Source organism: Toxorhynchites rutilus, chromosome 2 (assembly GCF_029784135.1).
Source record: "Toxorhynchites rutilus septentrionalis strain SRP chromosome 2, ASM2978413v1, whole genome shotgun sequence".
Lineage (NCBI taxonomy): Eukaryota > Metazoa > Arthropoda > Insecta > Diptera > Culicidae > Toxorhynchites > Toxorhynchites rutilus.
In genome coordinates, this window is record NC_073745.1 from 3,206,820 (window position 1) to 3,222,272 (window position 15,453).

The 15,453-nt window shown below is 39.7% G+C and overlaps 1 protein-coding gene across 4 annotated transcripts in view; it reads left to right on the forward strand.

The window, feature by feature from the left end:
• LOC129764594 (putative inorganic phosphate cotransporter) overlaps nt 1-15,017 on the forward strand; it is a 104,894-nt gene extending 89,877 nt beyond the window's left edge. For all 4 annotated transcript variants that reach the window (XM_055763820.1, XM_055763821.1, XM_055763822.1 and 1 more), the window contains 4 exons: nt 5,508-6,026; nt 13,206-13,582; nt 13,648-14,022; nt 14,087-15,017. In XM_055763820.1, coding sequence (XP_055619795.1) covers nt 5,508-6,026; nt 13,206-13,582; nt 13,648-14,022; nt 14,087-14,344 — 1,529 coding nt within the window. In that variant the 3' untranslated portion in view covers nt 14,345-15,017. The remainder of the gene's footprint in view (nt 1-5,507; nt 6,027-13,205; nt 13,583-13,647; nt 14,023-14,086) is intronic.
• The last annotated feature ends 436 nt before the right edge of the window (nt 15,018-15,453 follow it).

The window sequence follows — 15,453 nt, forward strand, 5'->3', positions numbered from 1 at the left end:
AATAGAATCGATTCGGTAGAAACCTATTTGAAACATAAATCTCTGACCTGCCAGGTCAGAGATTGCTGCGTTGTGGAGATGCGAACGGGTCGAAGAGTTACATTTTTCTCGAGATAATTTCACCCGGTTTTTGGACGATTAGGAATCTAGGTCAAATGGTTTGTGAAATATGGCACCGGATTCAATGTCATTAACGTGTAGATATTCTACAATAAACTGTTCACACTAGATTATCCGTTCGTATAAAACTTCGTCAGTTACAATCTTCGTCAAAAAAATTAAAAAAACAATTCGGATGTTAAGAAAACACAGCTTTAATGTGTGAAATACAGTGCCTCTTGAATTCTGTAAGTGTTGTTGCACATTTAATACGTCTTGGCATCGAGTTGAAAACATTTATTCCTTTTTTTTTATCCCATTTATTTATTTAGGGCTCATTAGCATTTTAGCTGTAACAGAGCCGAATTTTAATCGTGTACATGTCACATGGTTATCATATCTATAATTAGCACATTACACAGTTGCCATTCGCCAGTATTCCTTCTATACCATTACATATGGTTCATTCACATAGTAGCCATTTAGGCGTAAGGGTATTCTTTCTGTTCTTCCATTATCCAGTTGAACCACCGGACAGCGGAGACAGTTGTTTGATCATTGTTGAGTTATTTATAGAACAGTAGCCCGATGTGTCTGGCAGAGCAGAGCAGTTGTATGGATGAATCGATCTTATTTCGACCGTGGATCGATCTCCATCGCTGATGATTGTTGCGTGGACGTAGCTATTCTGTAACAACACAAAGATGGTCAATGAGGGCCCTGAGTTTTGAACTCACGATCGATCGCTTACTAAGCGAACGCGCATCCAATGTGGCTACGGAGACCCCCGATTTATTCCCTTGAAGTACAACGAATTTTGTGAAGCACATGACAAGAAATTAGGTGAAATTAAGGTGAAATTAAGTCCATCCGAAGCAAAATTAAACTTCCAAAATAGTACATACTTTGTGTGGAGTTAACACATACAACAACTAACCGAATTTTGAAACTGACAACAAATGTTAATTCTCCGTTAAAAATGCTTCAAGAAACATAATGAGCCAAAAAATTCGTTTAAAAACTTCACCAAAACACATGTTAGAAAAACAAACGCAAAATAGTGGCACCGGCGAGCATGCAAAACTGATCCTAGATGCCTTGAACATCCTAGAATAAGGGACTGTAGGATTTTTGTGTTTTTATGCAATTTCTCTTTTTTAGGTTTTGGCCGCCTAAATTTTCTCAGGGACCACTGTGCGGCGGTCCGATCGAAGTCCTCCATGTACTGTTGTACTGTAATGAGCACTGAAACTTAAATATCGATCTTCTACTTATGTAAGTTTCTCAGTATCTCTTAGAAAAATAACATCTACAACGCAGAACGAAACATCTCAGAAGACGCAGAACGGCAACAGAAAATCCGAACCGAATCTATTGTGTGGTTGCGTCTGAGGCGAAAGCAATAGCATCGAAACAAATTTCCACCTTCAGTTTTCTTCCGAGGAACACAACTCTCAACGCTAAAAAATACCTTCCGTCTTATTGAATGATCGATCAAAAAAATCACAAATAAGGCGTCGTGCACAAATTACGTAACGCGTGAAGGAGGGGGGGGAGGGAGTCGAGGTTGCGTTACTGTGTATTGAAGATAGGTAATTGCGTTACGTAGAGGGAGAGGGGGTCCAAAATCCGGATTTATAGCGTTACGCAATTTGTGCCGACGCCTAAAGTCGTGTTTCTCAACGCCGAGTTGAATAGCTTGTTTTTTCAAATTGATCTTCTAGGCTAGAAGTGAATGAACTGAGAAAGTTTTGAAAAAAAGTTTTCAAAATAACATTATTAAAAAATGTTAAATGTCTTATTTGATATTTCTCTTCTGCTTTGATTCTGCTCTACACTATCTTTGTGCATATTATGCAGATGCATTCAGTAGCGAAAAATATTGTTCAAAGCAGTAGCAATATAAACCTGAGGTTAGCCAGAGCATAATATTTAGAGAACTTTCATTGACAACCAACGACATGCATCGATAAATCTTGAATAAGACGGACTTTCAAGCAGGTACTCATATTTATAAATTTTTGTGATTTCAATGGTTTGCTTTCGAATCAGTTTTTAGCTATTAGGAACAAGTTTTAGGGTCAATAACTACCCATAATTACTCATACACCTTTTAACTTTCGAATGAAGTGATTGTCATACCACATATCACAAACCATAAAAATACAGAGGCACTCTTCACCAGACGGTATGCAAATCGACGTGGTGCCCCCACCGAATTCTGTACGATGTAGATCTTCCATTCTTCCTTAGAATCGAGTAAAACCACTGTGTGTGTAATCCCAGCATTAAAAAAGACTACTCTCTGATAACTGGAGCGAGACGACATGAATGATGATAGCGGAGACTTTAAAAATAATCAGTTAATTCGCCTCTAGCCTTGAAAAAGATCAGTTTGGAAAACTAAACTAAACACTCTTCCTTGAGAAAGGTCACTTTGGTCATTGCATTTGCATTTCGAGCGACCGTTTAAGCTCGTCTGATTAGCAGTGATATTTAAATATTGTAAATCTTTATATAAAAATGGATTTCTGTCTGTCTGTCTGTCTGATTCTTATGGACTCAGAAACTACTGAACCGATCAACATGAAAATTGGTATGGAGGGGTTTTGGCCGGGGAAGGTTTTCGTGATTTAAGACCCCTCCCCCCTCTCTAAGGTGGAGCTGCCATACAAATGAAACACAAATTTCTGCATTACTCGAGAATTATTCAAGCAAATGAAACCAAAATAGGTATATTGAGGTCTTAGGGTGCAATAAATGTTTCTATGGTGGTTAGACACTCAACCCCCCTCTTTATGCGTGGGGGGGGGGGGTTTGTTTGTCTGCCTTACAAGTGAAACACAAATTTCGGCATTACTCGAAAATTAATCAAGCAAATGAAACCAAATTTGGCATGTGGTGGGTTTAGGGTGCAATAAATGTTTTTACAGTGGTTAGATATTCCTCCCCCCTCTCTTAGGGGGAGGCTGCCATACAAATAAAACCCAATTTCTGCATTACATGAGAATTAATCAAGCAAATGAACCCGAATTAGGCATATTGAAATTTTAGGGTGCAATTATGTCTATAAGCCCCCCTCTCTAAGGGGGGCTGTCATATAAATGAAACACAACTTTCTGCATAAGTCGAAAACTAATCAAGCAAATGAAGCCAAATTTGGCATGTGTAGTGATCCCCGATAATCGTTCGATTAATCGATTAATCGAATACTTCCTACAGAAATCGATTATTAATCGAACGAATACTGCACCATCAATAATCGAAGCGAACGAATAATTTACGTCGATTAATCGATTCAAACTCAGAGAGAAAAAAACGTACGGCCGCTGCAGTTTTATCCTGAAAACAAATCAGTATCTTTGACGCTCCCCTAAGTTCGTAAACGAAGCTCAATGCCGTCAACGTGAATTGAGCTTCGTTTACGACTTTAGGAATGAGTAAAAGATAATAATTGATTTTCAGGCGGAATGAACACTTTTTTGATTCCATATGGCTTTCTAGCAAATGAGAAATATTAATCTAACTAATTATTTCTCTCAGTGTGACGATTAATCGATTAATCGATTATTTGGGCCGATTAATCGTATCGAATAACAAACTACTGAAAACTATTCGATTAGCTGATGAACGATTAATTTCAAAAATCGGGGATCACTAGGCATGTGAAGGTTTTACGGGGCTGCCATATAAACGAAATACAAACTTCTGCATAACTCGTGAACTAATAATCAAGCACAATTTGAGATGTTAGGGTTTTTGGGTATGAGAAATGTTTCTATAATGGTATGACACTTCTCCCCCCTTCTGTGGAATGGATAGGGAAATATTACACATATTTCAACCAAAAATATTCCAACCAAACATGACAATTGAAAATTTTCGGAAAACTCTGAACGAAAAAGGGAAAATTCGGAAAAGTAAATTCCCATATGTTCTACAATCACATAGTGTTAAGGGCGATAAGTCCATTTGATGTTTGCGCTAGCGAAATTGATCTTTGTTCGAAACTGGAAATGGATTTTAATGTGATGAAACGCACTCCTATATCTTCTTCTATCTATACAAAAAAAAGGATCGCCGGGTGTGTAAGTAAAAGCAGAACTCGAGGAAGGAATTGTCCGATTTAGGGCTGTCTTTATTCTATCATATTTTCTGTATAAAATATTTATTCCGTGTAACGGAGAAACATGTTTTTTTGCAAGTGATTGAAAAATCTTGAACGAGAATTGTGTCTGAAAATAATCTGATATTATAATGATGAGTTTTGTTTTGATTAGAAGATCAATCAATGAACAATTCTGCGATTGGACCCATGAACGTGTGCTTAGTAAGAAAACGTGGATGTGGAAAGTATCGGGCGGGTAGAAATTTGCCGGGTCAGCTAGTATTGTAATATTGTGTAACTCATTTATGAATTATGTGTAATTATAACGTACCGAAATATTTTAGAGAATGCAAACCATCAAAATCCGTTAAAACTATTTCATAAAAAAATGTTGACCTGATGTGACCTGTATCATTACTGAAAGACGTCGTTCTATGCCAAAAAATAGAAAATTCATATTTTCATTTTCATTCATTAACATTAACAGGATCAGCCCTAATGATCGGATTGAAAATATTTGATAGATTTTCAACTTAACTAGACAATTAGACAACTAACTAATGTGTAAATGTTTGATGTATAATAATGTGTAGTTTGTCAAACTCCATTATTTTCATCTCATGTTTCCTAGATGATTTCTTAAGTTTTCTTGATTGTGTTACACATACAAAATTGTAACGAGCCAGGCGGGCCACCCAGAAGATCCCGGTGGGCCGCAGATTGAGTTTGGCTGAACTGAACCATGGGCTTCATAGATTTTAATTATGCCTCATTGCTACGGAACATTGCTCATAAACGTAATGGCAATCATCGCATGTTATGTTTCATTTATGCGACACAATATCTACCATCCAATCGCCTTCAACCGATAGAATAGCCATAACAACAGCTGGCAATTACTCACGCGCTTTTTTCGATACATATTCAATCAACAAAATGTTATTCTCAGTTTAAACCGGCATCCGAGCGTGTTAGTAAATTGTGCACTCCAGGATAATAACAACGATCGATTATACGACAGTCGTGAATATATTTGTTGTCCATACGATAAATATACGATAAAAAAAATCCGATATTAATCGCTTAACATTGTTTCTGTTACCACGCGGCCGAGCCGAAAGCATTGTTTCGTTCGCTCTAGCTAATTTTATTCAGAATGCTCGCACCATGTGAAATGCAAATAAGTGCAAAATGCGCCAACGATAACAAGAATAAACAAATAATTCCATAGGCAAACATACCAGCGCGTAACCATATTTATGGCGTTCAACCCTAATCAAGTTTTGTTTCCCTCTTACAGGTCGCTTCGGCACGCGGCACTATGTCGTGTTTATGCTGTTCCTGGGTATGGCCAATGCCTATGTGATGCGAACCAATATGTCGGTGGCGATTGTGGCCATGGTGAACCATACCGCGATCGAGCACGATGCGGAAATCTTCGACGACGAGTGTCCGGAGACTGACTACGGTGACGAGAGCGAAAACGAACACAGGGACGGAGAGTTCCTGTGGAGTTCCAGTATGCAGGGGTACATTCTGTCATCGTTCTTCTATGGCTATGTCATCACGCAGATTCCGTTCGGTCTGCTCGCCAAAAAGTACGGCGCCATGAAGTTCCTCGGCTGGGGTATGCTGGTCAATTCGGTGTTTGCGTTTGTGGTTCCGGTAGCGGCCCGCCAGGGCGGAGCCCCCTGGTTGATTGTGATTCGCTTCATCCAGGGCTTGGGCGAAGGCCCAATTGTGCCGTGTACGCATGCGATGCTCGCCAAATGGATCCCTCCGACCGAGCGATCGCGAGTGGGATCGATCGTGTATTCAGGTGAGAGAAAATGAAATGATGATGTCCTAGACATGACCGCATTGTTAACGCAGAACTACAAAATTATGACGGGAGAAATAAACGATATAGAAATTCTAGATTGAAACTTTTTAGTACAAACATTTGGTAGCACTGACAAGGGTCGATGAATAAATGCTTTCACCGGGTCAGAGTCATGAACGTTTCGCCAAGTAATAAAACTCTCAGAACTAACATGTACTGTTGATGGATCGCTATGTAGAGCGACTCTGGAATACACAACTGAATATTTAAGTAGGTTTATAGTATCTCCTAACAAAATAACATTTCCAACGCTTCCAAAAATGATACTCCAAAGAATACTCAGAACGGCAACCGAGAATCGGAACCGAATCGGCAGTGTGGTGGGATTGTCTTCTTTACATTATGCTTGAAATGCGTTGCACTTAGTCACCACTTTCAACCCGGAAACAATGCTCGAATCCACGAAAACTAATCAATTGCTTGCATAAATTCACAAATAAGTTATTCACGATTTATCAGCCAACCTGCTAGCGGCCAGATGGCAGCGAGACTTTTCAAACAGCCTTTCTTAAGGTCGAGCGTTCAGTTTAGTTTTACAAACTTGTTTATTTTTAAGGCTAGAGGCGAATGAAGCTCTCCTCCAGCAAAAAAAATTATAAAAATCATTTCGTTCTTGGTTACTTCAGATATTATTTTAGAATGCATCGAAATTTTCAAAAAAAAAAAAAACTGTTTAGTAGAAACTTTTGGTAGTTCAGAAACGACCCGTGCTTTTGTAGAAGCGGTTGAAGATGGGTGATGCATGATTATTTCTTGTTCTTGCGAAAACAATACACGAGATCTGTGTCCTTATTCCCCACTCAGTATGCATCGCGAATAATTTTCTCGTGCTAGACACGGTGCGGCCCTAAGTGATTTCAAATTTGTTCCTCCACCACTGTTACCTCTTTGATAACACATAAAATCAACAATTGGTACGAGTGATTCAATCATACACAACCAATCACCACAGAACGGTATGAAAGTCGGCTCGTTGCGACCTATTCAATATTTCGCTTCTGCTCTGCTTCGGTCCGTTGGTGTGAGCTCTGCACTATGCTTACTTCGTGCATATTCTGGGGCGAAAAATTGGCTGAAATGGCTGTAAAGAAGAAACTGAGGATGGTCAGGCCGAGCACAATATGTGTCCTACTCCAATACTCCTACAACCAAAATTGATTTTGGCTCATGTTTTGTCATCCCGATTTATTACATCAGCCATTCCATGCCAAACCGATATAGTGTTTCTCAGATTGTCGTCAAAAGTGATAGTTTTGTTCTTTATAGCAAATTATTAGAGTCATATTTTTCTATTTTTTCGTTAGTGTGACCTTTTCCATTTTAGAGTGGTTCGAAAAATCCATTGTTTCGCGTTTTTGCCAAAAATTACGTTTTTTAAAAAATAATAATAACGTTTGAACCACTGTACCAATTCAGATGTTAGATATATTAAATTAACGCCAATTAGCTGGTCTTTTTTGAAAAAATACTACAGTTGCAGAAACATTTTAATTATGTTTTCGTTATTATTGATAGTATTTGTTTTTTATAGTTTTCATGGTCTCGGGACCAAAGGCGCTGTATTTTTCTATATTTTTCACATAGCATATCTCGAAACCAGGAAGGCCTTTTTTCCGTCTTTGAGTTATTATTTTTCAAAGATAACCGATGGTCCGAAAAAATCATTTTTTTCCCATTTTTTCCACTACAAAACTTTTACATAACTTTTGGTTTACTGGACCAATTCAGATGATTGACATATCAAATTAAAGCCAATAAGCTAGTCTTGTTTGAAAGAATATTACACTCTGAATAGAAAAGGATTTTGTTTTCGTAATTATTGATTGTATTTGTTTTCTATAGCTTTCATTGTTTCGGGACCAAGAGAGCCATATTTTTTTATATTTTTTCCTGAAAGCTGAGGTTTTTTTTCACATAATACATCCGAATACCAGAGCGGTGTTCTTTTTCGTTTTTAAGTTATGATTATTCAAAGTTAACATGTTTTAAGTTTTCGTTCAATATTTATATGCGACTAGACTGGATGTATGTGACTGTAATCCAATTTATTGGCAATTGTGTTATTTTTTCAAGAAAGGCTAGCTAGTAGGCTTTAATTTGATATGTCGATCATCTGAATCGGTCCAGTAATTCAAAAGTAATAGTTTTTTTGACGTGGGACTACGTCTAACCGGAATATATGGGGGGTAAAATGAGAAGCTAACCACAGAACAAGCAGGAAAAAATGAAAGATTTCGAATGCTTATAACTTGAACATTTCTTACTAGATCGGAAAGATGTTTGCATCAATTGATAGGGAATGTTTCTACGCATCTATCGCAATTAATAAAATGTCATTCTTCATTAGATAAACAATTGAATAACTGTAAAATGTAAAGCGTTATCTAAACGCCCTAACTGCCTCGTTTTGATTGGCCCGATTTACAGCTTCCCCAACACAGCCATCAAAACCAAGCAGCATTGGGGAAATCAACATTGCAAATACATGAAAGTAGGGAGAGCTTTTCCTCCCACAGAAATGTGTTCCCTAACAGAAATTTCAAAACTATGGTGCCTGGAGGAAATCGGCATTGCAAATTCATGCAAGTCGGGAGCATTTTTGTTCCGACTGAAATGTGTTTCCCTAAGACAGTCTTCTAATCCATGGAGCGTGGGGAGATTGGCTTTGCAAATACGTGCATGTGTTTGCCTAACACAGACTTCAAAACCAAGGTGTCTGGGGAAAACGGCTTTGCAAATAAATGCAAACTGCGAATACTTTTGTACTCGCTTGCCTTTGTGCAGACTAGAATATGTTTTCCTAACACGGTCTTCTAAACTTAGGAACCTGTAAAAACCGTGCATACACTAGAGGCGAATGAACTTTCAAGTTTCAAGCAAATTCGCGTTTCGAGAAGTACGTACTCTCAAGATGCAAACTTCAAAGGGAAATGTAAAATAAAATAATTTGATAATTCTTCCGTTCACATATTTTGTCCTAGGCATCATACCAAACGTAAAATGACTGTCATTAAATTTACTTGTAACGAAGGGCATAATCTATAACAATGCATTAATTGACCTTACATGGCATCTGTTCAATCTTTTTACCCACAAAGCAAATATATTGAATTTAATTGAATACGGAAATTGTTGCATTCAATCAAGAATTTAATCAATACAAACAAATAATTGCTAAGCTAAGGTAGTCCCACGTCAACCTTGCGATTATATCATAGATATAACCCACTCATTTTTTAAAAAAAAGTCATTTTTGGGAAAAAAGGGAAAAATGATTTATTGAACCATGGGGTAACTTTGAAAGGCATAACTCAAAAACGAATCGAAACGCCTCCCTGATTTCGAGATATGTTATGTGAAAAATCCTCAGCTTTCCATAAAAAATATAAAAAAATATAGCGCCCTTGGTCCCGAGACCGTGAAAACTATAAAAACACAAATACAACCAATAATGACAAAACCAAAACCTGAAATTTTTGCAAGCGCCGCATTTTTCCAAGAATGACTAGATTATAAGCTTTGATTTGATATGTCGATTGTCTAAATTCTAAAAAAAAAATATAATACTAAATTCAGTAGTTCACGAGTTATGAATTTTTGAAAAATGTCATTTTTGGAAAAAAGGGGAAAAAGTCGATATTTCGGATCACCCTAAAATGAAAATGTGCACCCTAACAATAAAATAAAAAAAATACGGGTCTAATAGTTTGTGATAAAGAACGAAACTACCACTTTTGACGAAAATCTGAGAATTATTATATCGGTTTGACATGGAATGGCTGACATTCAATGAGCCTAAAAGTAAAAGAAAATGTCATGACTCTCAAATACTGCTAAGCATTTGTATAATGTATATGGTACAGCAATATAAGATTAATACGAGCGAGCGAAACTAGAGACACGTAGCAAATAAGCACTCATTACTTTGCCACATATGTACACGGCCCAGACCGAGACGGATACAGATCTCCTTCATGATCTCTTCGAAAACACTTTCCAACTTCATTTTGTAATGAGATGTAATATTATTACGCACGTGGAATAACGTCCTTGCATTCCAGCCGGTCTTGGTTCGATCCCCGTTGACATCGTTTAGATTTTTTTTTTGGGTCCAATCCCAAAAAAGATGAAAAAAGAGAAAAGAAAGAGGTGTCTGTTTCCATACATACAAACATTTTAAAGCGCTGGAAGACAGATGATTTTATTTGCTCATTTGACGCTTCAAGACACGAAATGGCATGGTTTCTGCCGAAAATGAAATGCTTTCTGGCAACGCTAGTTTGGGTGTATGAGTTTTCAAGCATTTTTTTCATTTCAAGTAAGTTGCTTTCAATGCAGTTTTTGCGCCATAGAAAAAAAAATTTAGGTCAACAAGTAACAAACAAACTCATACAATATTTATCATTCTAAGGTGGTTACCATACCCCATAGTAAAGCCGTTGAAGAGGCATTAACGCTCATGTCTTTGCACACCAACCGTAACGCTCTCGTGTTCGATATTTTAAACTCACACCTCCGTACATATGTAGAACTGAAGTGGTGCAAGACTATAGAAACATTCTCCACCAGATGGCATGAAAATTGACGCGGTGTCTCCACGGTACAAAAGCACTGTGCGATATCTATCTTCCGTTCTTTCTTTGTATCGAGCAAACCAGCTGTGTCTGACATCAGACTTGAGAAAGACAGCGCCATTAGCGCCATTTTTATGAGAACTTAGTTGAGATTTGTTTTTATATATTTTCCAAATATTACGCCTTAAATGCATTCTGGATTGCAAGCTCTAGAATATGCGTGTACCAGTGCAAGTCGGACGAACTTTCTTTGACGGCCGGGACGGGAATCGAATCCGAACTCCCGGCATGATAATGTGTGCACTGGTTCGAATTATAAAGCCCAATTTATGAAACCAAACTAAATTCTCAGCTATTTGGAAAACCTTGATATCTGTATGACTGATGAGTCGTGAATGCTGTGAATTCTCGAATAGCTTGTTCATACTCAATAAATTGAAAATGGGTGGAGCTTTTTTTTTTTATCCCATTTATTTATTTATTAGGCTCATTAGCATTTTAAAGGGTGTGTCACATCAAATTGCATCACGGAAAAAACGCTGTAGAAATTCGCCCAGTGGACCGATCCTTTTGAAATTTTTAGACAGTAAAATAAAAACTATTAAACAACTTTTGGCATTTTCTTTTTATTCATACTTCGAGCCCAAGCCCGTATGCTCGCACCTTCCTCTTTACCCCGTCCATAAGGTTCTGTACAACGTTAGGTTGTAGTTTTTTTGAACAGAAATCCATTTTCTCTTGAAGTCCGCCTCCGATTTGACAACTTTTGGGTTCTTCCGGAGGGCCTGCTTCATAATCGCCCAATATTTCTCTATTGGGCGAAGCTCCGGCGCGTTGGGCGGGTTCATTTCCTTTGGCACGAAGGTGACCCCGTTGGCTTCGTACCACTCCAACACGTCCTTTGAATAGTGGCACGGAGCGAGATCCGGCCAGAAGATGGTCGGGCCCTCGTGCTGCTTCAATAGTGGTAGTAAGCGCTTCTGTAGGCACTCCTTAAGGTAAACCTGCCCGTTTACCGTGCCGGTCATCACGAAGGGGGCGCTCCGCTTTCCGCAAGAGCAGATCGCTTGCCACACCATGTACTTTTTGGCAAACTTGGATAGTTTCTGCTTGCGAATCTCCTCCGGAACGCTGAATTTGCCCTCTGCGGAGAAGAACAACAGGCCCGGCAGCTGACGAAAGTCCGCTTTGACGTAGGTTTCGTCGTCCATTACCAGGCAATGCGGCTTCGTCAGCATTTCGGTGTACAGCTTCCGGGCTCGCGTCTTCCCCACCATGTTTTGCCTTTCGTCGCGGTTAGGAGCCTTCTGAACCTTGTATGTACGCAGGCCCTCCCGCTGCTTGGTCCGCTGGACGAATGAACTTGACAAATTCAGCTTATTGGCGACATCCCGGACCGAACTTCTTGGATCACGTCTAAACTGCTTAACTACGCGCTTGTGATCTTTTTCACTGACGGAGCATCCATTTTTGCCGTTCTTCACCTTCCGGTCGATGGTTAGGTTCTCGAAGTATCGTTTTAGTACTCTGCTGACCGTGGATTGGACGATTCCCAGCATCTTACCGATGTCCCGATGTGACAACTCCGGATTCTCGAAATGAGTGCACAGGATTAATTCACGACGCTCTTTTTCGTTCGACGACGTTTTTCCAAATTTACGAAAAATTGACAGTGAAGCATGGCCAACGTGATCTATACACTCTTATCTGATTATAAGCGAAAGCTGAAGATATAATTCCTAAAAATTAAATTTCTACAGCGTTTTTTCCGTGATGCAATTTGATGTGACACACCCTTTAGCTGTAACAGAGCCGAGTTTTAATCGTGTACATGTATATATGTTTATGTTTCTATAAATTGTAAATTACACAGTAGCCGTTTTTAGGCGTTTAGGTTTTTCTGTTCCATTATATTATGGTAAATTACACAGTAGTAGCCATTTAGGCGTAAGGGTATTCTTTCTGTTCTTCCATTGTTCAGCAGACCGGACAGCGGAGACAGTTGATATTGATCATTGTTGGGTTATTTATAGAACAGTAGCCCGATGTTTCTTGCAGAGCAGAGCAGTTGTATGGATGAATCGATCTTATTTCGACCGTGGATCGATCTCCATCGCTGATGATTGTTGCGTGGACGTAGTTATTCTGTAACAACACAAAGATGGTCAATTGAGGGTCCTGAGTTTGAACTCACGATCGATCGCTTAGTAAGCGAACGCGTAACCAAGTGGCTACGTAGACCCCCGGGTGGAGCTTACATTGCAATACTTTTTCTATCCAAATTGTCCCTAGAACGAACGCTGGATTTGCAATTTCTATTTCATAAAAACGTGTTCTGTTTTCTGATTTGGCACCATTACTGAGAAACGTAGTCCTGCGTCAAAAAAAAAAGGTAATGAATTCTAGCGCCTTTGGTAATGTTACACAAACAAAATTATTAGAAATGAGGTAACACCTGATGGGCCAACCAGAAGAGCCCGCCGGGCCATAGCTGTTCTATATCTTCCTATGGAAAGTTGAACTAACGTGATTCATCCGCCAGGTGCTCAATTTGGAACGGTGATATCGATGCCACTGTCGGGTCTGCTGGCAGATTATGGCTTCGACGGTGGTTGGCCTTCGATTTTCTACGTGTTCGGTATCATCGGTACGGTGTGGTCAGTGGCATTCCTGATGACCTGTCACGAGGACCCAATCACGCACCCCTCGATTGCGGAGGACGAACGTAAATACATCCAGCAGGCGCTGTGGGGTAAAGCCGGAGTTAACATTCCTCCCATTCCATGGAAGTCGATCGTTCGATCGATGCCTTTCTACGCCATTCTGTTGGCGCATTTAGGTCAGAACTATGGCTACGAAACGTTGATGACTGAACTGCCCACATACATGAAGCAGGTGTTACGCTTCTCGATCCAGGCGGTAAGTCGATGCGATCCTCTATCAGTGTATTGCTGGAACTTATTTTGATTGTCTTCTTTCTTCAGAACGGAACCCTCTCAGCTCTGCCCTACCTAGCGATGTGGATGTTCTCGATCGTGGTTGGTTGGGTGGCCGATTGGATGCTAACGTCGGGTCGTTTCACGCACACCACAACGCGCAAGATCTCAAACAGTGTCGGTCAGTATGGTCCGGCGATTGCGCTCATCATCGCGTCCTACACGGGCTGCAATCGAGCATTGACGGTGGCCATCCTCACGATCGGTGTTGGCCTGAACGGTGGTATCTATGCCGGCTTCAAGATCAACCATCTCGATATTACGCCCCGTTATGCTGGCATTCTGATGGCCATTACCAACTGTTCCGCTAATTTAGCTGGTCTATTAGCACCGATCGCAGCTGGCAACATCATTGAGGGAAAGGTGAGCAAAAGGCATGTTATTATTATTTTGAACATTATTCTGAAATTCCTTCTTTTCACTGCAGCCAACGATCGGTCAATGGAGGATCGTATTTGTGATATCGGCCGCGGTGTACATCTTCACCGCCACGTTCTACAACTTCTTTGCGTCTGGCACGCGCCAACCCTGGGACAATCCGGAAACCGACGAACCTCAAAAACCCGCCTCAATAGAAGCTGCGCTGCCAGTGTACGAGAATGGTCACAATCCGGCGGCGACGAACGGAACAACACCGGTGACGACGGTGACGCACCGAACGAGTGTACCCGATCAGAGGCAGTAGAGTCGCAAGAAAGTTATAGGCTGTGTAGTGATAGGATTTCTCAGAGTTTAGGAAAGACAATAGGAAATAGTTGGGACGATTTTGATGCCTTGATTCAGAAATATTTGCTGGCTAATAGTTGTTGCTTTAAATTAACCTATATTTAATTGTTAATCATGCTATCGTCGGATAGGTAGATACATTCAGCGAGTGACTATCTAGTTAAGTTTATCCGGAACATTACCTTATGTTATCATGATGATGAGGGGTTATCCCAGAGTAGGGTATTTATACGAAAGTTTGTTCACCAAATGCATCAAATCGGATTTTAAACTGCCTCAATTATCGGCCCCACCGGGGGCTAGAGTATAGGGCAAAATAATTATTCAGTAGACCATCGATTCCACAGTGGCGCAATATAGAGCCAAACTATTATCAGGTTGTGCAATTTTTTTGCATCAAAACACCCACAATGCTAGCGATGATAAAACATCAGCAGAAGCGCGTATACAATTTACTGTATAGATGAAAACAAACGAATCATATCTATTTTTTGACTTTGTACATATTTAAGAGAATGCAAAGCAGCACAAAAGTAGGAACAATACAAATAGTATCAGGCGTACTCTTTACAGGTTGATAATAAAAAATGATAATTATTACAGAAAATGGCGAGCAGTGCCACAGAAACAAAGTAATGCGCGTTTGCATTCTCATCGGATGCAATCCATCTGCGGTAGTAAACATGTCACACAGTCCGTGCATCCTCTTCCAATGTTTTCGGTATACGTTGGGCATTCTCGACAATGACAATGACTTTTGGGTGACATTGTTGTGGAGCACTCACCGATCGTGTGAACTAGTAATGGTTAGCTGTGGGGGCGCTTCATCACGTTCATTTTGTAATGTACTGCAAAAGGTTCCGAAGTGGGAAGCACAAGAATGATTTAAGTACATTGAATGTTTTTCTTTCTGGCACATGCTTTTGATCCCTTTTACTTATTTTTAGATGTTTTAGTTGTTGATTCCAGGACCTAGGAACAATCACGTACAGCGTCATTTTATAATTCTTCCAAGTGTCAGGATGAAATTCAACTGCTGCATGCGCTGGTCCATTATATGTGGTAACG